A 22,241-nucleotide genomic window follows, 5' to 3' on the forward strand; every position below is an offset into this window, starting at 1 on the left:
ACTTCTTTTTTATTATAGTTCACAATCTCCATTTGTCTTGATTATTCATGAGTAAAACAATTTAACACAAAATAATTTAATTGCAAAAGATGAACTGCAGCAATGTAACTGCAGCCCTGCTGACTGACTCATTTTGGATGTCAGATTGGCTGTTCTGGGCTACAAGGACCCTAGAGACAAAGAAAATGCTGCTTGTGACTGTACTAATCAACTGGAATCAGCTAAAAATAATCACTGTTTCCAGCACAAGAAAAAGCTTATTACATTAACTAGGTCCTCAAGTACTCTTAAGTGCAATTTACATAACGGAAGTAAAAATATTAACGTCTCAACAATTTTAAGATTGATCTGTCCTGCTAATACACGTTACTTTTTTGTAAGCAAGAAACCAAGCTACACATCCCCAATCACCCCTCCACCACACCCCCGGTTTGGAACACTAAAACTGCTTTTCTCTATGAAGACTGGTTAAGTTGTCCGAAATAGACCTGGGAAGCGCTGGCCTCATTGGGTAGTAAAGATATCTACCCCTTATGTCTTACTCTTTTCAACTGCCATATTCCTGTTATAGCTGGGAAAGATGGTTTAGGGAGCTTTTTTATTGGCTTCTCCTTTTCTCATCTTTTCTGTTGCCACCTAGCTATGCTTCAACTGAATGCATATGCATGTGTCTTAAGATCCCTAATGGAAGAGAAACATTGGGAGTTTTGGTCTAAAGTACTGCTCTCTTTATATTTTGGTTTGCGAAAAGATTAAGCAAAGGGCTGAGGGGTTAATCCTTTGTTACCTGGACTAATGAAACATCCCCTGGGTACACAAGAAATATGGGACCTGCTCCCTGTCACTATTACAGAAATCACCTTGAATGCACACTTCTCACCAGAAATATCATCAACTTCGGAAGAAAACAACTTTAAAATCTCTTCAAACCCCTTGCCTGCTGTTTAGCTCTCCTGGGTTAATTTTTCCAGTTATCCAATTATATTTGCCTATTATAAAATAAAGCTGTTCCTCCTTCCTTGTTGGATTAAAGACCTAAACAAACGGAGGAAAGGGAATGCAAAGCTAGTCAGTGTTATTTCTTCTAAAAGGTACTGCCAAATGCCTTTCACAAACTGGAAAACTGGGGGGAAATGTTTTTCTTCTCTAATTGTTCAGGCTAAACAACAGAAGTAGCATTTTTTGTTACCGTTGTTTCACTTTCATAGAATCTGGGTTTTTTTAATTCTTTATTTTACCTTCAGTAGAATTTCTTTTTACATGAAAACTGATTCAACTGAACAGAATCATGGAAGTATTTCAATTTTAATGGAGCCCAGCAATAACACAGAGCTGCCATAAGCTGTTTTTCTTTCCTTTTAAAACATTGTTCATCACCTTCTATAGGTATAACATTCCCCCTGGGGGAGAGATTAATAGAGAGAGAACTTCAGTCTTTAGTAATATTCCTGGCTCTCTTCCCCTACATTGGTGGGGTCCTAATGTACAAGCAATGACTCTCATACTTTCCAAAACACAAGATGTGAGCATAAGTATTTGGTGAGAAAACATACCCATCCAGCCACCCAAGTATTCCCAGTAAGAACAAACAGGAATCAATAACAGCCTGTGGCCTACCAGACTCATAAACGTGCTCACACACTATGCCCTTTCACACAGCCTGTCCTTTCCATTCAAATACTGAAAGGGGCTGGCAGCAAAATGAAGAGAAATTTGAAAACCCGTCATGTACAAGGCTGTTACAAGCCATTCCCCTTTCACAATCAATACTTTCTTAAACCAGAATCAGAACTCAAGTGTGACAATGGTGCTTAAAGGACTTTTCCTTTAAGCCTTTGCCCAACCATCTGCCACTTTTACATTTACATTTGCAGTTATGGTCATAGTAAAGAAATGCAAAAAGATGCACTTGTGAAATGGCAATGTGTTATAGCTAATGTAAGTGCAGAAGGCAAAAATAGAATCAGAAAACTAATGTTGGCACATTTTTCCCATGTACCAGGAACAGTAAAAATGTAGGAACCCATACGTCCCTAACCTGAACATCTTATACTATCATGTTACATTCCATTCCTCCAACCACTTACATACATGCAGCCAGTGGAATTTTTCAGGTGTGCAACAGTGCCAAATTAATATTGCTGAGAGCAAGTGTTATATATAAACTTTATACTCTTCACTTTTCAAGTGGGCCTTTCTTTTTTAGTTTCCTGGGATTTTCTCCTATTCACCTAAGAGGCTAATTTTCCTCTTCCTGAAGTCAGTGGTTGAATTCCACTGACTTACACTGGAGAAAGTGCAGAGGTCAGTGCTATTAATTACAAAAAACAGATGCCTCTATATGACCTGTCCTACTGATCCATGAACACTTAAAAAAGTGAGAACTTAACAGAGGCACATAGACTGCACTTGCTCCTAAACTGTCCAAGCAGGACACATTTGGGATGGGACCCTCACCTCACCGAGTTTAGAAAGTGCTTGTATAACTATTGGGATTGGCAAGAAGGAATTTGCTTTTCCTCAGGGGAAACAACCTGAGCACTTACTCCCCAGTCCAATGTCAGATTCTCTCCTGCCTTATCCTTGTGTTTGGGCACTCACAGCTGTGCAAAATGTTAATATATCATCATGGTAATAATTCATGTTGCTTTACACAGCTGTGAGGCAAAACTGAGGAGAATGATGTCCCAAACCTCAATCCTAAAGGCTTTGGAGGTCCTAATGTCTATCTCTGTACTTGGGATCTTTGAACCAAGAGATCCAATGGCAAATTCTGATCAGCTTTCAGGGGTCTGGTACTGGAGGGCTAACCAAGGAAGATTAGGAAGGAAGAACCGTTAAGATTAAACACCTCTGTTGGAGGTTAGCACTGTAGGCATAGGCTTAAAACTGCTTTCCTTGCTCTTATGGATGAGAAGCTAAACACACTGACAGATACCATATGTAGAAGTGGGACTGGGCACACTACTTTCTTTAACAAATATAAGTAATGATGAATTCTTTTGGTGAAATGTAGTACCACTGTAAAGGACTCTTGTATGGAGTGGTGTCACATTCATCAGCAATTGTCATACCTCTGTGGCTGCAGAGCTGCCACCCAGGTCTCGAGAGACAAAAAGGTTGACGATAGGCCTGCTGATTCGCTGAGTTGCCAAAATCAATGCCAAAGGCCACCAGAAACTCAGCATCTTCCTTATTGTAGCCTCTCCCTGCAGCAGAAAAGAAACAAAGTCCCTTTTGAAACAAACAGAACAGATCCAAAAGCACAGCTCTAAAGCATTTTCCCACCCAGCAGTCAGTTCACCACATTCCAAAGTTCTCAGCAGTAAGAGCCTGAAAGAGGAATGCCGCAAAAAATTACAATCTCCCATGTTAGCAATAGAGCTGAAGGCAGCTGTGCATTCTTAATAGCCCTATTAAACCTGAATAATTAATCAATGCATAATTTGTCCTGGCAACCGATTACAAAGATATTGATCCATAGTGGGGGGGAAATTTGTGAATTAAAGCAAGATAAAGAGAAACAGTCCTTGAACAGTCCTCTCAGAACATCAGTTTCCAAAGCCATCCTTGTAGTACTGCTGCACCGATTCTCTTGCATAATAATATAAGATTAGAAGGGATGTTTTCAGTACAGAAGTACTGATAAGTATGACTAGACAGTATACCAGTGTGGAGGGTAGCGTGACATGCACTGTATTTGTAGAAGTTAGCATCATGCACCTTGGTGTGTGTCAAGCATTATGTGCTTTCTAGGGAACAGAGAGGGTCAGGTCACCATAAATACTAAGCTGATGTTGTGATTGTTCTACATGTAGAAACAGGCACTCAGACATACCCCCATCTCAGGTCCACTTCTGTCAGGAATAATATCATGTATATTTCTGTAGTAACCCAGGCAGAGGGTGGTACATCGAACAAGTGCTCCCATGTACAGGGACAGGATTGGGATGAGGAGAGGCTCTCTGCATTCCAAGTGACTGTGGAGCAAAATGGCTACAAAAACAACCTGAAAAAGATAAATAAGAGGAGGAAAAACCTGACTTGTTACTGTGGTTTTTTTTTTTAAAAGACCCATGCTTTTCCCAGCTGATTCAAAGCAAGTTCACATTGAATAGCATAGCACTAGTTCAGAGCACTTTGACTATGCTGGAGTAATGCCTAGGAGCCTTCATCAGGGGTCTGCCTTCTTTATTTCATTCACCCCTTTGTGCTAGGTACTACAGAAATGAACAAGATCTTGTGCCATGTTACAGACATGAAAATCCCAATAATGGGGTGTGGTGTGGAACCAGTAATCATACAAAGCAGCACAATTACATATATTTGGTTGTGCAGGTGACACAAATAATTCCACACACTGATAGCTGGCGAGCTTTGAAGGTCAATTTCTGAGCTGTCTCTTTATGAAAGGACACAACACTGACTTCTCTGACACACACCATATATTTTTGGTGCTTCACTTGTTATTCAGGGTAAAGCATCCCATTTCCTTCTACCAGTCCCCTTTCTTCAAGCAAGATAGCTGCATTTCCTCCTGAACTACGAGGGCACTCAAGTAAAGCTGAATGGAACTGTTAACACCAAGGCTAGGGACAGACATTACACATGAACTGGTTTAAGTGATCAGAAACTGGTTTAAACCTGTAACAGAACAGATGTTCAGTGCACATAAACCAGTTTCAAAATGACTGAAACCAGTTTGAGATCAACCTGGTTGAATATAGTATCAGATTTAATTGATTTGGCTCAAACCAGTTTATGCAATGTCTGTCCCAGTTCCCTTGCTGGGTTAAGATAAGCCAGAGCCCCCCAGCATCCCGGCATGCTCTCTGGGCTGAGCTCTCTGCTCCAGCTCAGCCAGACTGGCTCCTTCCCTTTGCTCCCCACCCAGAACAGGGACAGGCAGGGGTCTGGCCAGGGAGGGGTTTCATTCCCCCTCCATCTCACTGGCAGGGACCCGAGACAGGTCTGCTAGGCGCTCCGCCCTCGCTGCTGCAGCAATGGGCACCATGGCCCCTGAGGCAGAGGGGAGCAGGGAAGAGAGTTAGTTTTCCCTCTACCAACCTGGGTCTGCCCACCCTCACTGCTGCGCTCCCTTCCCTCTCCCAGGGGCCCTGCCTAGCTGTGACCCTGCCCTGGAAAGGGGCTTGTTCCCCCACATTATGATTAGGGCTGCTGCAGCAAAGGGGTAGGGCCCTTGTTGGGGGCAGCAGCCCTTATCATAATGTGGGGGAAACAAGCCCCTTTCTGGCAGGGGCGCTGTGCTGTGGGGTCGTCAGAGCTGCAGCAGCACCGGGGTCCAGAGTGGGCCAGAGCCCTGCAAGGCCCCCACAGCATTGCCATGCTCCCCAGGGGCTCTGCTAGCCCCCACTGGGAAGGGGCTTGCACTCTGGGAAACAGTGATGGGCTGCTGCCTGATCACTGTCACTCACTCACCGTTCCAGCTGCTGGGTGGGGGTGAAAGAGGCCTATTCAGCCACTGGCTCCCAGCACAGGCCAAGCGGCAGCTGTGGCCATGCCGGGCAGACCCCAATGCAGTGCCAGTAGCCAGCGGCCAAGCCTGGAGCAGCCACCAGTACTGAAGCAGGGTCTGCCCACCCTGGCTCCAGTTGCTGCTCTGTGCTCTGGGCCAGCATCCAAATAAGCCTCCTCCTGCCGGGATGGGGCTGGCCTGAACATAGAGTGGTGGCCAGGCTGGGCAGCTCTGCAATGCTGGTGACTTTTCTGTGCTTGAGGCAAGCCCCCTCCAGGCAGCAAGAGGCTTATTCGGACACTGATCGCTGGCTTCAAATCGGGGTCTGCCTGGCCTAGCTGCAGCCACCGCTGGCCCTGAGGTCAGGGCCAGTGGCTGAATAAGCCTCCTCCTGCCTGGAGGGGACTTGCCCCAAGCACAGACCAAGTGATAGGGGTTGGACCCCACCCCTGCCCAGCAGCTGGAGCAGTGAGCGGTGAGTGAGTGACAGTGATGGGCAGCAACTCATCACTACTTCCCATCACACAGGGGCCACTCTGTGAGGCTAGCAGAACTGCTGGGGAGCATGGCAGCACTGCAGAGAGCTTACAGGACTCTCGTCCATTTTGGACCCCAGTTATGCCACAGCTCTACTGACCCCACAACCCCAGTGTGGCTGCAGCGGCAGGGCGGGGGCACAGCCAGGCAGGATCCCTGGGAGAGGGAATGGAGCACAGCAGCGAGGGTGGGCAGATCCAGCTCAGTAGAGGGAAAACTCACTCTCCTCCCTTCCCCCCTCTGCTGCAGGGGCCATGGTGCCCGCTGCTGCAGCAATGAGGAGGGAACTCCTGACAGACCCATCTTGGGTCTCTGCCAGTGGGATAGAGAGAGGGAATTAAACACCTCCCTGGCTAGTTCAGCCCAGACTGGCGTTTCCTTCCACAGTTTCCTTGCAGCTGAGGGCCTGTTCTAGTGCCCCCCAGCACCTGGCCTGAGCAATTGCAGGCATGTGCCTGCATTGCCTCAGTCCAGAGCAAGTCTGTCCTGTTACAAACCAGTTTAGCATAGGCAGGTTAGAATAACCTGCAAAGGTAGAATCAATTCAGGGTCTGGTTTTTTGAACATCTGTCCCTAGTCCTAAACTCAGAAACATTTAAGATTACTATCTTAATCACTCAAGGAACTTGAGGAACTTAAATCCAAAGAACTTAAAAAAAAAAAAAAGTTGTTTTTTTTCCACACCATTATTAACACTTCCACGTTTCAAAAACCAGTTGAGATCATACAATTTAAATTCCAGATGTCTCTGATGGAGAACAATGCAGGTGCAGGTAATACAGCTACATTTGGTTCTGCCTAAAAATGACTCTATTGAGAGGGGCTGGAATGAAAATGAGTTCTGAGTATGTTTTCCTATAAATTTATCTTTTAAGGGCAGGTTTTCCCTTTTGCTGGATATATTTTACATATTGCTCTAAAAACAAATTGCATCTACAGATGTTTATGAGGCTGGGTGTGCTGTTTTTGTGAGGAATGCAAGACAGCTGGTTTAGGACACCATTATGATTTTTTTCAGTAAGGTTAAATAAGCAGTTACAGAAACTATGTATCCAAAGCTGTCAAATTTTTAAAAAGGGGCTACAGGTAACTAAGCTGTATTAAAGGTGTTAACTAGTGCTGATGCTCCCTTTGCATATGTTATCTGATGGGGAGAGGTCTATGTGGCTCAGCTTTTGTCCTTCTTTAGATGTTCTTGAACTCTCAGTTCTCCACTGTGGAATGAAGATTGGATGTTGAGGTCCCTTCCAACCCCCAAAATCTATGAAATATATGAAACCATACAAGAGTCCTTTACAGTGGTACTACATTTCACCAAAATGGTAGTGTTCTAACTTCTTCATTCAGATATAAGTGACTAAACAAGATAGAAAACAAGGGGAAATGAAGCCTCAAAATCCTCGTTCTGGTTTCATGCCATGAATGCCAGGCCAATAACTTCAAGGATCATTCAAAATGAGAGCTGGGTCAAGCCCACTGAATCAATTTCCATGGTATTGAGTTAATTTGCTATAATTATTAAGAGGTATTCAATTGCAGAGATTTCAGTCCACATGGGTAAAGGGAAAAAATACATTTGTATCATAGTTTTACAGGTTACCAAACCTTGTTCACGACTTGCTTTCATTTAACAATGAGAGAGTTAAGTGAAAGATACTGAGCAAAAAGTTTCTGATTTTTAATTTTCATTGCCTTTTTACTAGTCACATGCTCACTCACTCTTTTCCCTTCATGGACAAGATGATAATTGGCTTACATTACAGAGGTGCTGCAAAGCTAAACTATTAACATGTTTAGTGCTTAAAAGCAAGAATTGCTATATCACTACTAACATGAACATAATGTTGGATATTGAATATAGGTTTAAAGGACATTTCTTTGAGGAAATGCCTAGTATAATCCAGAGTGAAGAGAACCTGGTTTTGATACTTCTTGGCTTTGAATTTAAAGAGTTTAGGATCCTTTAAAAAAATACATAAAAGCACCAAGATGGGTAGGACACAAGGTATATTTTGACTGTAGTTTTGAGTATGTGATTTTTTGGGCCAGTAGCAAACAAGGTTCCCGCTAAGCTGCATGCGTGCACAGCCATGCACAATTAAAAATCTTGCCGTACAGTAACTTTTTAATGCTGCGCACCCACCTGGAGAGGAGCTGGGCTGCGGCTTACCAGAGAAGAGCTGGGAAGAGCCTCCTTTCCAGTTCTAACAACCGACTGTGTCCAGCCCATGGCTGCCCCACAGCACTCCATTGCGCTGTTCTGGGCAGCAGTTAGCATGGAGAAGGGTGGTGGGAAGGGTCTACAGTGCTTCACATGGGGCTGAACCCTGCCCGCTCCCACTTGGACACTTATTGCAGGACACTTACCGGTGGAGTGCACCGAAAGGGGGAGGTGGGACTGAAGCAGCGTGCTCACAAACCAAAGCAGCGCGCTCACGGATCGCTACTTCTTAGAGGGAACATTGGAGCAAGAATATTGCTAAGTTATATAGGCACTTGTAAAATTGCTTATGCTATGCATTGTGTCCTAAGTTTCGCCTGGTTAGTTGATATGTACAACTGAGGGATAAAGCACTGGCTGCTCTCTCTGTAGTACCTTCAAGTCCCACTCAGTAGTTCAGCCCTGTTTTATGAAGGAAGAGATAACCACCCTGTTCTCCCACTCCCAAAAGAAAGTTACAATCTCCATATTAGGACAATTACCTAGGAATGGTGGGCAGCCATTTTCAGCTATGTATATGGTTGGACTCTCAGTTGCTAGAGAGCTGTATAAAACCTACCTGCAGCAGGTAATTCACGGCATCAACTCAAACACCCCTGGTTCTTTAATCCTGGGGTTGCTTTGGTACTGACCTAATCTTACCAGCTGAGAACAGCCTTTATAATTACTGGTAAGGAGCCTCTATACAAATTGTTCAAGTACAGCATACTCCACTTTGTCACCTCCACCCCTGAGAGTGGAGGATGGATCTTGTCATGGCTGAGGAACTGTTAATTCCCTCTCCACAGCAATGATATATTTGCTTTGGATTATCAGCAAAAGTCATGGGATGGGAAAACATCTTAGTCCATAGTGCAACAGGGACAACTATGGCCAAGATGAGCCATTACCTGAGCTATGACATCTGAGATGGAGGCACATCCCACCAAGAAACTGTACTTGTGTTTCAAGAGAATGCCAGCATGGGTCCAAGCCTGCCAAAGACAGAACAGACAGTTTTGAACATTACTAACATGGATAATATTAACTCTTAATTTCCAGAGCTCTGTTTTTCTTCTGTAAAACTTTATTCAAACATTTAATGATGTACTTTCTTGCAGAGTCAGCATGCATGCATCTAGGCAAATCTAGTCCAATAGTACAGAGGGAGCATACTGTAACTTCTAATTCCTTTTTTCTGGGGCTGGGTAGAATGAACAGTTTAAGTAATTATACAGTGGTTGCTGAGCAAAGAAGCCAGTAATGAGAAGCTGCCTTTCTTCATGTCTGGGATGCTGTGAAGCCACATTAGAGTTCTAACTGCCAAGGGTGGGGGCTCTGTTCACCAGTTTTTAGCACATAAGAAATGTAGCTCTGATTTCATTCCCCTATTGGGTATAATGAATCTTGCCTTGAAAAATAAGTTTATTGATGCCGCTACTTCTTATAGTTGGTTATTGGTTCTAGTGGAGAAAGCAGATGGGGGCAGAGGTACATCAACAGTGGTGAAGCCTCCTATTATTTCATATGATGGTAAATTACTTAGAGGTGCAAGTTCTTCTTCAGTCAGACTCCAAATACCTGTCAAGTAACTGGGTCCTATAAGCAGAGGTCAGCACAGAAAGAAGAAATGTGAGTTAAAACTTAATTCTGAGCCATATACTCACCATGGCATCCATAAAAGGGAAGGCAGCAAGATAAAGGAAGGCCCTTCGCGTTTTACTTCCCACAGATTCATCCACATGGTGCAGCTTGTTAATAATGTAATACCCCAAATCACTATATGCTGTAGAGACACAAGAATAAAAGAACCAACCACCTTAGTATTGAAGCTTACATGGAGATTCTAGGTGAGATTTTTTAATCACACCTGGAGGAAGCAGATGCCAAACTCAGTTAGGCATTCCTGGAAATCCACCACTCTTCTTGATCAGTTGTTGCCAGTTGTTGAAATAACAGAATTTTAAGACCATGTTGTATTTTTTGGATATATATTAGACAATAAGTATCAATGTGCTAAAAGGTCTATAAAACATTCATTCTCACTGAACACTGATATTACCCGTAAAACATGTACAAAGCAGTAAAATGGCTGAGGAAAACTGATAAGGTATGCAATAAATTGCATTTAATATGCTCCTCTGATTGCTTCCCATCTACCTTTACAATTAATCACCTTTCATGGGACTAATTTCTATTCATTAATATCTCTGAGCAACTTCAAATGGCTGTTTCTTCTATTTCATGTTTTAAGGTTGATATCTCAAACATCAGAAATAGCCTTTGTACTACTGGAAAGCTTATTCCAATAGTTTTCATTTGGGCATTTTCTGTCCTTTTTCATTCTGTGGTATTTATTTTTAAAGGTAACTGAAATAACTTTTAATGCTAAATTTTAGACTGCTCTAAAATGTGACAAGTTTCTTTTTGCAGAAGTGTGGTATAGTTGGAGTTTCAATACAATGGCAGATGGAAAGAAAAACAAATCCAATAATTTTTAAATATACTTTATAAACAATGTATAGAATACAACACTTACAATCACTTCAAATGATTAAATTCAGAAAGGCCAGATTAATCATGCAAAAACAACTGTGATTCAGCCCTCATATATAACCATTATGATGTGGCCTTCAACTGCATGACGATCACATACTGGTACTAGTTAATTTTTGGCATTTAAAAAAAAAATACTTTGTACAAGCTTTAGTGTACTTAAGAATACAAATAGCAGATACCAAACTGCATTTCATATGCTTCATATATCATTTTACATAATCAGATGAACAGAGGTTATTACTATACTATTAGTGGTTCCACTCAATATTTTCTAGCCTAAGCCAACCCTCACAATGGAATTAGATGGTTACTCAAGAAGGTTAAAGAAATTTGCTTAAACAACACCCCCCCCGTCTTTCTGTTTTTTAAAAAATTAAGTTGTTACCAGGGATCCTGTTTTTCCTTGATAAAAAAAATCACAAATTCAGTGATAAAAAAATCCAAAACCCGTGGTAAAAATTTAAGGCCCCCCCACGGGCACCCCCTGGCCCTGCTAGTGCCCCTTACTCCCCCCACAACAGCCCCCCAGTCCCACACATGCAGGCACAGGCAGACACACAGACATACACATGCACCTCAGCAGGTAGGTGTGTGTGGTGGGACAGGGGGAAAGGAAGGGGTTGGGGGCGCAGATTGAGAATGGGGTAAGAGTGCACCTCTGTGCCTACTCCCAGGATGGGGGCGGTGAGGGCAGCAGTGCCCCTCTGCGGGCCACATATGTGTCACCCGACCAGAGAAGGAGGAAGCTCACATGTGGTGGCTGCCACCATACCACCGCCACTGGGGGTGAAGCTGGCTGGAGGCTGAGGGAGCAAGGATGTGTTGTGGGAAGACATGCAGTACCTGCTGGCCAGCAGGCAGTTCTGGTGGGGCTTTCCCCAACAACTCCCCCTCCCTCAGCTCGGGTAGCCAGACACAGTGGGGGGGAGTGAAGAGCACGACCCGGGGCACAGCAGCAGAGGGGCAAGGGGCACTACCAGCCCCACGCAACACACTGCCCCCCACCTCAGCTCACTCTGTGTCCAATCCCAGGAGCAGGGTTGGGGGGGTGAGGGCAGCAGTGCCCTTTTGTAGGCCTCACATGTACTGCCTGGCTGGTGGGGAGGGGGGGATGCATGCAGCAGCTACCATCACCACCACTGCACCGCTGCCACTGCACCATGCACCACTTGCCTGTGGCCAGCATTGGGAAAGCTGCATGGGATGTGGTGGTGTGGTGGCAGTCACCGGGAACGAGCCCCCTGCCCGCCCCCTGGCTGGGCAGGCATGTGCAGCTCACAAAGGATCACCGCTGCCTTGGCCCCTCTGGCCCTGCTCCAGGCAAGCAGCACGGGGCACAGCACGGGGCACAGCGGCAGCAGTGCAGTGGTGATGGCATGCAGGGCTGTCACCACCACCACGCTGCCACTGCCACTGGCGGCCACCACCACACCACTTCCAGCAGCTGCCCCCACACCGCACCTCCGCTCACATGCAGTAACAGCCGCCAGCACCACTACACCACCACCACCATGCCCTGCGACGCTTCGCTAGAGCAGGGGTGAGGGCAGCAGTGCCCCTCTGCAGGCTTCACATGCCTGCTTGGCCAGGGGTGGGGGCTCACATGCGGTGGCCACCACCACACCACCATGCCCTGCATCCTGCGGGGCTTTCCTGCTACCGGCCACAGGCAAAGGTGCAAGGTGCAGCGGCAGTGGTGCAGTGGTGGTGGCGGCTGCCATCTGCAACATCCCCTTCCCCCCCAAGCCAGGCAACATGTGTGTGGCCTGCAGAGGGGAACTGCTGCTCTTGCCCCCCTGGCTCTGCTCCTGGGATTGGGCACAGAATGAGCTGAGGTGGGGGGCTGGTAGTGCCCCTCACCCCTCCGCTGCCACGCCCTGGGGCGCACTCTGTTCTCCCCCCTCTCCCCACCTGCTCACCCTCCTGCCCAAGCTAAGGGAGGGGAAAGTGTTGGGGAAAGCCCCATCAGGAGCCACACTCGTAGTGGTGACCAACCTTTTGGCCCTGTAGGCCAGATATGCAGTGGTAGGACAGGGCCCTGACCATGCTAGCCTTAATCTCCCACTGTTTATCTGGCCCACGGGCCCAGACCCAGTCCTGCCGTGTGGGCCGATGCAGCTGGAACCTGATTGTGCAATGTGGGGCTGGTGCAGTTAGTGCCTGATTCTGCCATGCAGTGCTTGCAAATTTGGTGATGGGGGAGCAGTGCTAGTGTCAACTGCCATTGGGCTGGCCGCAGCAGCCTTACCTGGGGGTCCTTCTGGGGTTGCAGCAGTAGCAATCCTGCTGCTTGGAGCTTGGCCAGTAGCTGGAGTGTAGGTCCGGCCAGCCAGACTCTAGGTTTGAGTAGCACACACTGCCCTCAGGTGTGCCGCTCTGCTTTTTTTGCACAGGTTTTTCTGACCACTGGATATCCGGGAGTCAATCCCCCCCCCGCCCCCCCCCCCCACACTGCTTCCTTGCAATGTGGAGAACAGCTGGAACGGCTGAACATGCAGTACATGGTGACAGATGTGTCTGTAGCACCACATACCACATGGCTGTGCTAGTCTGGATGTGGCCACACAATAGACATACCTGCAATAAATGCACGACTAAATTAACTCTTGGAGTTTGCCAGCCCCATTCATATATCTATATTAAAATAATGACAGCAGTTTCAAACAAATGGCAGCATTGTATTTGCTATGAGGCCATCTACCATCCTGCATATTATTTTTACATCATAAAAAAAATAAAACTAAGTCTCTCAGGAGGGTGGTATCTTTTACTTCCAGACATAAAGCCACATATGTCAATATTATCTTTACTGGAAAAAAATACTGCAGGTGGCTTTGGATTAACCGATGAGTTCTCTAGACATATTCCATACTCATGCTTTGCAGCCAGAGTTAAAAATAAAGCATTCCTGAAGAATGAAAAACAGCTAATGAAAACAGCTACTTGTTGTCAGGTAGATAGGTGGCGATGCAGTTGAAATGAGAGCTGATCAGGGATTTTTCACCTACATGTTTTTTGGTTAGAAAATGCTGATTTGTCTAAACTAACTTTTTTGAGGGCAATGTTCACTGAGAAAGATTTCTCATGTTAGAGAAAGAGAATAGCAATTTACCTGGAAGTCTGGTCACTCATCTGACATAAAGGAAACCTAGGCTCAGTTCTCTGCTCTGTGTGATTTAAACAAGGAACTTGAACCTGTCTCCCATACCCCAGTTCAATGTCCAGACCACTATTCTATCCTGGAGTTGGTGCCCCTTTCTGTTTGTTTTGTTTGTAGACTGGGGAGCAGCAGGAGGCAAAATATTTAGAAATGCCTTAGTATAGTCTTAAAATAGAATCGTAAAATTACTAAAATTTCAAATTATTACTGGATGGTAAAATAATTCCTTTCCTCAGAATTAGCATAGCTCTCAAAACACTAAAAGTACTTAAGGATGTAATGTAATGTTTTTGAGCAGCTGAATAGCTCACAGTACTCAAAACTGATGCTGCTTGAATTTTAAAGCGATCTTTATTTTTAAGTGGCAAAAATCCATATATTCTTTCAGTATGCATTTTCTTTCTTCCAACTCCCCTGCTAAAGAAGAAATGCTTAAGTTGGCTGGCAGAAATTTAAATTTCTAATATTAGCTACAACTATAGCAACCTTCATCACAGGATGTCAAAGCATTATATCTTTTTAATGAGTTCAATCTCATTCCTCCAAAACAGGAAAGTATTATTATTATTTTAATGATAGGCTCAATGATTATAACAGGAGTCAGTTTTCTGGTGCATGAAACCTAAGATCCTTGCTTTCTACATCAAGGATCAGTTCACTTCCCTGCAAATTGAGTTTTCTAACTAGGAAGGGCATCTTGAGTCCCTCTGGGTCAAAATATAGGGAGGACATGGGGAGAGTGACATACTTGTGGGTGTCTACTATAGACCTTCCCACCAAGAGAAAGAACTTGATCGGGAATTCAATAGGGAACTCGTCAAGGCCATGCGCTCTCAGTGCATGATCATCATGGGGGACTTCAACTTCCCTGATATCTCTTGGGATGAGCACATAGCCAAATCAGATAGGACATGCAGCTTTCTTGCTTGCATTGATGACCTCTACCTAACACAGGAAGTCTATTGGCTGACTAGGGGAAAGGCATTGTTCGATCTGGTCCTGGCCATAGTGGAGGACCTGGTGAGCAATCTGAGGATCGAGGGGAAGCTTGGTGACAGCAACCATGATTTTGTCACCTTCTCAGTTTACCAAAGAGCAGGCAAATCTCTCGGTAAAACTGAAATCCTTAACTTTGGGAAGGGTGACTTTCACAAACTCAGAGATTCGGTAAGTCAGGCAATTAGGGGCCATACCCCTCTAGATAAGGGAGTACATGAGAAATGGTCCATAATACTTGAGGCCCAGGGGAAAGCCATTCCATCTCACATGAAATGTAATCAACGGGCAAGGAAACCCCCTTGGCTGAACAAGGAACTGTTGGACCTCATTAAACTCAAAAGAGAAGCCTACTCCAGTTGGAAAATGGGAAGCATCACCAAAGAGGACTACTCAGCACTCGTCTGCACCTGTAAGGAGCAGTCCAGAAAAGCCAAGGCACAAACTGAACTCAGGCTAGCTTTGGGGATCAAGGACAACAAAAAGTCCTTCAGATATGTGGGAAATCAAAAAAAGAATAAAGATAGCATTGGGCCCCTGAGGGGTTAAACAGGGCAGCTGACATCTGACGCCCAAGAAAAGGCCAATCTCCTAAATGACTTTTTCGCATCAGTTTTTCACCGTCCCAAGGGGATCACACTGTCAGAAAGGACATGAACCAGCCTGGAAGCCCAAAATTGATGTGAATCAGATGAAGGAACACCTTGATAATCAGGACATTCACAAGTCTGTGGGCCCTTACAGATTGCACCCGAGAGTCTTGAAGGAGCTGGCAGACATTACTGCATCCTCCTTAGCAAAGATATTTGAAAATTTGTGGCACTTGGGTGAGGTCCTGGAAGACTAGAAAAGGGCCAATGTGGTCCCTGTCTTCAAGAAAGGGAGGAGGGATGACCTGGGGAATTACAGACCAATCAGTCTGACGTCCATCCCTGGAAAAATCCTAGAGAAAATTGTCAAGGGATCTGTGAACACCAGACTAACAGAAGGCAAGCTTCTGAAGGCCAGCCAACATGGCTTTGCGACTGGCAGGTCTTGCCTGACCAACCTCAGCTCCTTCTATGACCAGGTGACATAAGCCCTGGACATGGAAGATGACGTGGATGTCATCTATCTAGATTTCAAGAAAGCCTTTGACTTAATTCCCTATGACGTCCTCAAGGCTAAACTGTGGCCTTGTTCATCTTAATATTCAGTGGCTAGGTAACTGGCTACAGGGTAGGACCCAAAGAGTACTAGTTGATGGGACCAAATCAACGTGGCATAGGGTGAGCAGCGGAGTCCCTCAGGGCTTGGTACTTGGGCCAGTACTCTTTAACATCCTTTACTAATGATCTGGAGTCAGGAATCAGATGCAAACTGGCAAAGTTTGCGAATGACACCAAATTATGGGAGAAGGCAGTCATGCCGCAAAACAGGCTGGGGATACAGGCTGACTTGGACACGCTGTCAAGGTGGACTGACCAAAACTGGATGGCCTTCAACGTTGAGAAGTGTAGGGTACCTCACCTCAGTAGGAAAAACTCTTACCACACTTACAAGCTCGGTTAGCACCATGACCAAAAGAGACTTGGGGGTCTTGATTGACCACAAAATGAATATGAGTCACCAATGTGATGCTGTGGCTGACAAAGCAAACCAAATTCTGGCATGCATCTACCGATGCATCTCAAGGAAAAACCAGGGACGTCATCCTCCCACTTTACTTGGCCTTGGTGAGGCCGCAGCTGGAGTACTGCATCCAGTTTTGGGCCCCCTGCTTTAGGAGGGATGTGGAAAAGCTTGATAGAGTCCAGAGGAGAGCCACTCATATGATCTAATGCCTGGAGGGCAGGCCGTACAAGGAGAGGCTGAGGGATTTGGGACTCTTCAGTCTGGAAAAGAGAAGGCTTGGGGTGACTTGGAAGCAGCCTACAATTATATAAGAAGGGTACATCAGGAGCAGGGAGAACAGCTGTTCACCAGAGCTCCCCAAGGGATAACAAGGTCTAATGGCCACAAACTCCAGGAAGGCCAATTTAGACTAGACATAAGAAAAAAGTTCGTTATGATGTGAGTGTCCAGGGTCTGGAACAGACTTTTCCAGAGGTGGTGCAAGCACCTACTTTGGACTCTTTCAAAAAACGTCTGGATATTATTCTTCCTGGGATCACTTGATCCTAGCTGACTATGGTGGGGGGGCTGGACTCAATGATCTCACAAGGTCCCTTCCAGCCCCTAATGTCTATGAAATCTATGAAGATTATTGGAGCCTAGGGTTTCTGATTTGCCACCCTGTGCTCTAGTCTTTTTCAAAAAATAGCGTAATGTTTAGTATGAACCAGTCTAGTGGGCATGTTAGAACTGGCCTGAACACACACACACACACACACACGGTTTAGTTCATCATTGTGTATGCTACAATTTCTTGAGATAAGAAAGTGTTCTACCTGGATTACACCTACACAGCCTCTTAGGCACCGAGTACCTTTTGTCCTCCAGCCTGGCTACTGAAATTCTTTGTTCTGAAACTGGCAAGCAACACTTTATCTACTGCCTGCCTGGGAAAAGTAAATGACAATGTGAAAGGAAGCTAGACATGCCTTGTTAAGTGCAGGGATTGTGCCTTTAAGAATGTCTTCAAAAAGACTGCTGCGTTGTGCACTTCCAGAACCTTGGAGAGCTGAAGAATGTTCTACTGAATATTTATACAAACATTTCATTGGAAAGAAATGTCCAGAGTACATGTTCCATCAGCATGTAAATCCAGATGTCAGTCTGGGTTAAGTGGCAGCCAGGCCAAGATAATAAACCAGCTAAGGAATGAATTGTGCAGTTTTGTCAATAAGGAAGAGAAAGACTTGATTCTTTATTATGAGCCTAGTATTAAAAGGGTCCCATCTCATATGGAATGTTTGTCAATACAGCACATAAAATAGAGAATTATGTTATAAATCAGTTTCCTTCTCCAGCAGGGTGAAATTAGTGAGGGGTATTATACACATATAATGAAAGAGTTATCTACTACATTATTGTTCTCTCTTTTCAAGCTCATCGTTCCTTCTCAGATGCCTGTTCAGAGCTTTATTCTCTGGTGCCATCATACATTTTCCAAGAAGTCCATAAAAGGTGCATTGCCATTTAATAGGCAGCACCCATTGTCAAAATCTGAGTCGAAACTGAAACAGCAAGAACAAAGAAAGATGGCCATGTCCAAGATACTCGACTGAGGCTCAAGGTCAGAGGGAAATGTTATTTGACTTCCCAGGTGTGCCACAGAATCACTAGATGACTGTGGCCATGTACATTAATTTCTTGGTACATACTATTACGTGTCTCAGAGTGATGAAAATTATTCATCGGTCTCCTGTATACAGTGATGGGGTGATGGTGCTCTCAGTACCAAGAGGCACACAGAAAGCTCACAGGTACAAGTCTGTACTGTTTGTCTCAACTGGACACCAACATAGAAGATTTCTGCGACTCATATGAAGGGGTGGTCTGGTGCAGAAGGAAGGAAGCATGAGTTCACCAGTGTGAAATGTCCTATTTTGGCATTTTCAAGGAATAAGAGTTGCCAGGAGGCCTGCCTAGGCACTAATTGCAGCTGCAAATGTGCTGATAAGTATAGAGTTAATTTCATTTCCACAGCTGTTGGTTTTCTTCCCTCCCTCTTGTTTCCTCAAGGTGTTTCTGTTCCTCTGTAGTTGAGGCTCATTGTATATGACGATGGCTGTTTCATCCTCCTTATCCACCACAGAAGCATCTCATTCAGTGGATTGGTGTGTGGCATTTAAGTATCTGTAACCTGAGCTTTCATCTCATTTGGAGGTAGTTTGTGACAAGCACACAGCTGCTGAAAATCAATTGCTGGTCCTGTGAGGCTACCAGTCAGCCACTGGGCTCCTCCTCTTGCAATGAAATTTGTACATCTCTGGGTCAGAAAAGGATAAGCAGGATTTAAAACATATTCAAAGGAAACTTGAAACATAAAACTTGACAGCATCATACAGTCAACTAAGGCTAGGTGTCTAACAAACTCAGTTCTCTTCGGTTCCCTACCAACCTTGGATGTGGTCTTTATATATTTTCAGGCACACACATGGCAACATAAAATGTTTTCCACTCTGCCACTGTGAACATCTGGAAGACTGGATGAAGCACTTTCAAATTCAGGCTTTAGAAAGTATTGCAGGTAAACATGTTTTCTTTCTTTCCCAGAAGGGCAAGGATGGGGTTCACGAGTTTCTGAGTACAGAAGTGCTCTATTTTAGACAAAACTTCAGAGTTACTTCACCAGAAGGTTTTGGAATGGCTACTTGCAGACAATGTTGACTGATCATAAGATCACATACCGAAGAATCATTTTACAGCTTTTTGTACTTAATGGTGGCTGTACTATGGAGGAAGCTGATTGCTATATTTTAAGCCTGCTGAAACCTTTAACAGCTTAGAATGAGGAATAGATGGATCAAGAACATAATTGTGTCCAATGAGCAAAGCTATACCTCTGATCTGATATATACATTACAGAGGACATGGCTCATGGCTGAGGAATGAACCAAGCAAGGAAAAATCTCATTACAGAATTTGTAAATAGCTATGTGTTTACAATATGGACTATCCACAATTTTCAATGGCAAAATCCAAGCCATTATTGTAAATTGAAGTGGTCTGTATATATTAATGAAATTAAAGGAATTAAATATATATTTTTAACTTAAGTTAGTGATAGATTGACTCTAGCATGAGGCTACTGCAGCCAGCAAGCACATGCTCACTGCCTCTATTGTTTTTAACTATTTATTAAGGTGATATGTCAATGATTACCATTTCAGCAGTACAGCAGGTGACGTGGTCATGATGCTGACAAGAGTGCCAGGTACCCATTCCTGTGTGCTTTGAAGGGGCATTTAGTAAACATGATGAAAATGGGGCAACAAGCCAGAGTGATAACAGCCACAGACATCTGTTCGCACCAGATGCTCCATGCTAGAGGAGTAGTAACAAGGACAGGTCCCAACCACCTACAGGCTGGTTGGGACAGCATCAGATTGGTCACTATCAATAATTCTGCAACCAATCTCTCTTTCTCTGTCTTTTACATGTGCACACATACATGCACGCATAGACATGCTTATACACACACACACACACACACTTTCAGCAGAAAAGCAGTTCCTTACTTTCAGACTGCTAAAATGGAGTTTCTGCTGACCACCATACCATTTCACATTCTTCACAATTTCTCTCCATTCATCTCCTCAGACAGCCCACAACTATAAAAAAGATGTAACACTATACCTGCATCTTTTTCTTCCCCCAAAGTCTCCTTCTCCACGATGTAGACAGATCCATTCTGCTCAGTGACCTGAAGTTTGTTTTCAGGGGGCAGTGAATCTGGTCCAGTTGTCAAAGGACTTGTGGCCTCCAGCTGCTAATGGTGCTGGTGGGTAGTTGAATGAATATCATGTTTCATTGGTCTGGCAGAAAGCTGCACCTCTTGTTGCTCACTTTTTTTTTTCAGAGCTAGACCAAGATGTATTTATGCAGTCTTCTTGCTCCAATGTTCCATCAGGGCCCTGGTTTCAGTTTGGCATGAAATAATTTTGATAAAAGCTAATGCTAGTTATACTGAAAAATGGATGATGACCGAACTGGGTGAAAGATGATGTTGGCTATTTTTAACCAGAGTGCCAGCTCTTGCTTGCCTAGTTTTGTACTTAGTGGTGGCTGTACTATAGAGGAAGACAGATGCCAAGGTGCTCATCCTGTATGCATGTCTAGGAAGCAGGTGTAAAGTACGTAGTGTGCCAGAAAGTCCTGAGAAATAGCTCCATGCAGTACAAAGGGATGTCTTCCTGCAGAGTGAACTGGTGACCCCATAGATATGACTATTGTTAGCTGACTCAGCTACACAGCAGTCAGACAGTATCATCATCTAGTTCCACCCAGACAACTGTACGATAGCCTGGCCCATAAGCATGACTGAAATAGACTGGCAGTAAGTTGGGCAACCATGTGCTGGTGGTAGAGTGCATGCATGGACATGAACTACAGGCAAAAGTTACCGCTTTAAACCTGTTCAAAAGACAATGATGCTGTGCAACCCATAGAGGATTCCTGTTGCAAGAAAACCTACCCTCTCATGATTTCCTTTAAACACAGAAAGGAGAGCTCAGAGCTCCCAGTGCATCAGGGCTGGGGGCAGCAACAATCCTGGGGCAACAGCAACAGGTATCTGTTCACTCCCATAAGGGAGGCAAATTGAAAGGTATCTGAATACCAGGTGAGGAAGACTTACCTATCAAGGTATGAAATACAGCAGCCACAGCACCAGCTACAACCATACACAAAACAGCTTTGGTTCTGTCTCGCTTGCTATTCACAAATACCAGGCCCACATTCTTGAAGTCACTCATTGGACCCGTGAAGAACTTCATTAGAGAGTAAGCTAGCCCATAGCTGGCCAACATTTCCACAGCATCTTCCTTGACAGCTGCGATACCCCTGTTCAATGCCTGTTGAAACAGATTTAAAAAAAAAATCACACACAAGAAAATACCTCTTGAACTTATACTCAAGAGAAAAAAAATAACTTCTAGTCTGTTCCCAAAGAAACTAAAACTATAGCTTATCATCAGGTTAAAATGATTCTTGAGTTTCCCCATGTGGTTTCCATGTACTGTTTGTCACAGCTTATTTTGTACATATGCATCACAAGACAGATCTCACTGTCCCATTTAACACAGAAAGCAAAGCTAGAGAGAACTTAAATAAATGAATTTTAAGGAATTTAAATAAAATGATAGTTTCAAAAGCATTCAGTAAGAATCCAATATACAAGTCCCTCTTTTCCTTTTTTGGAACAGTGCCATTCATTAAGTTAGGGATGGCCAGTCCAGGGCTTATGCATCATTTAAGTCCTACTTCAAGCCTTAGGTATGACTGAACTCACGCCTGGTCATTTTTACCTTGTTGCATGGAAAGCTGAAGTTTACCTTGTGCAAATATCCTGAACCTGTGAAATATCCTGAATATGCACATTGTGGCGCAGTGAGATTACTGGAGCTTAACATCTCTTTCACTGTAAAAGGACTTTCATTAAATTTCTCTTGAACAAGCATGGACCGCTAATTCCACATTTAGTTTACCATGAAACTAGGCTAGTTGTGCATATAACCAAATATACTGTTACTTCTTCCATGTGTCCAATGTGTTCTGGATTCTGCACTTATTTCATACATAAAATTCATATAGCTTATTAACAAGATACAATACCTGTGTTTCAAGCTGTTATTTTGAATGGCCTAACAAATACCTTGAGTGAAATG

The 22,241-nt window shown here is 44.3% G+C and overlaps 1 protein-coding gene and 1 long non-coding RNA gene across 2 annotated transcripts in view; one reads left to right on the forward strand and one right to left on the reverse strand.

The window, feature by feature from the left end:
• ANKH (ANKH inorganic pyrophosphate transport regulator) overlaps window positions 1-22,241 on the reverse strand; it is a 154,222-nt gene that overhangs the window by 42,664 nt on the left and 89,317 nt on the right. The window contains exons 2-6 of the mRNA XM_090049859.1: window positions 21,212-21,428; window positions 9,881-9,999; window positions 9,125-9,208; window positions 3,839-4,009; window positions 3,075-3,209 (exon numbers count right to left, since the gene is read on the reverse strand). Of these exons, the coding sequence (XP_089905985.1) occupies window positions 3,075-3,209; window positions 3,839-4,009; window positions 9,125-9,208; window positions 9,881-9,999; window positions 21,212-21,428 (726 nt within the window). The remainder of the gene's footprint in view (window positions 1-3,074; window positions 3,210-3,838; window positions 4,010-9,124; window positions 9,209-9,880; window positions 10,000-21,211; window positions 21,429-22,241) is intronic.
• LOC149864415 (uncharacterized) overlaps window positions 1-22,241 on the forward strand; it is a 53,802-nt gene that overhangs the window by 31,241 nt on the left and 320 nt on the right. Inside the window, exon 2 of the long non-coding RNA XR_016442706.1 lies at window positions 19,002-19,102. This is a non-coding gene — a long non-coding RNA (uncharacterized LOC149864415). The remainder of the gene's footprint in view (window positions 1-19,001; window positions 19,103-22,241) is intronic.

This window comes from Crocodylus siamensis, chromosome 5 (assembly GCF_052110815.1).
Source record: "Crocodylus siamensis isolate JL-2025a chromosome 5, ASM5211081v1, whole genome shotgun sequence".
In the NCBI taxonomy this organism is placed as follows: domain Eukaryota; kingdom Metazoa; phylum Chordata; order Crocodylia; family Crocodylidae; genus Crocodylus; species Crocodylus siamensis.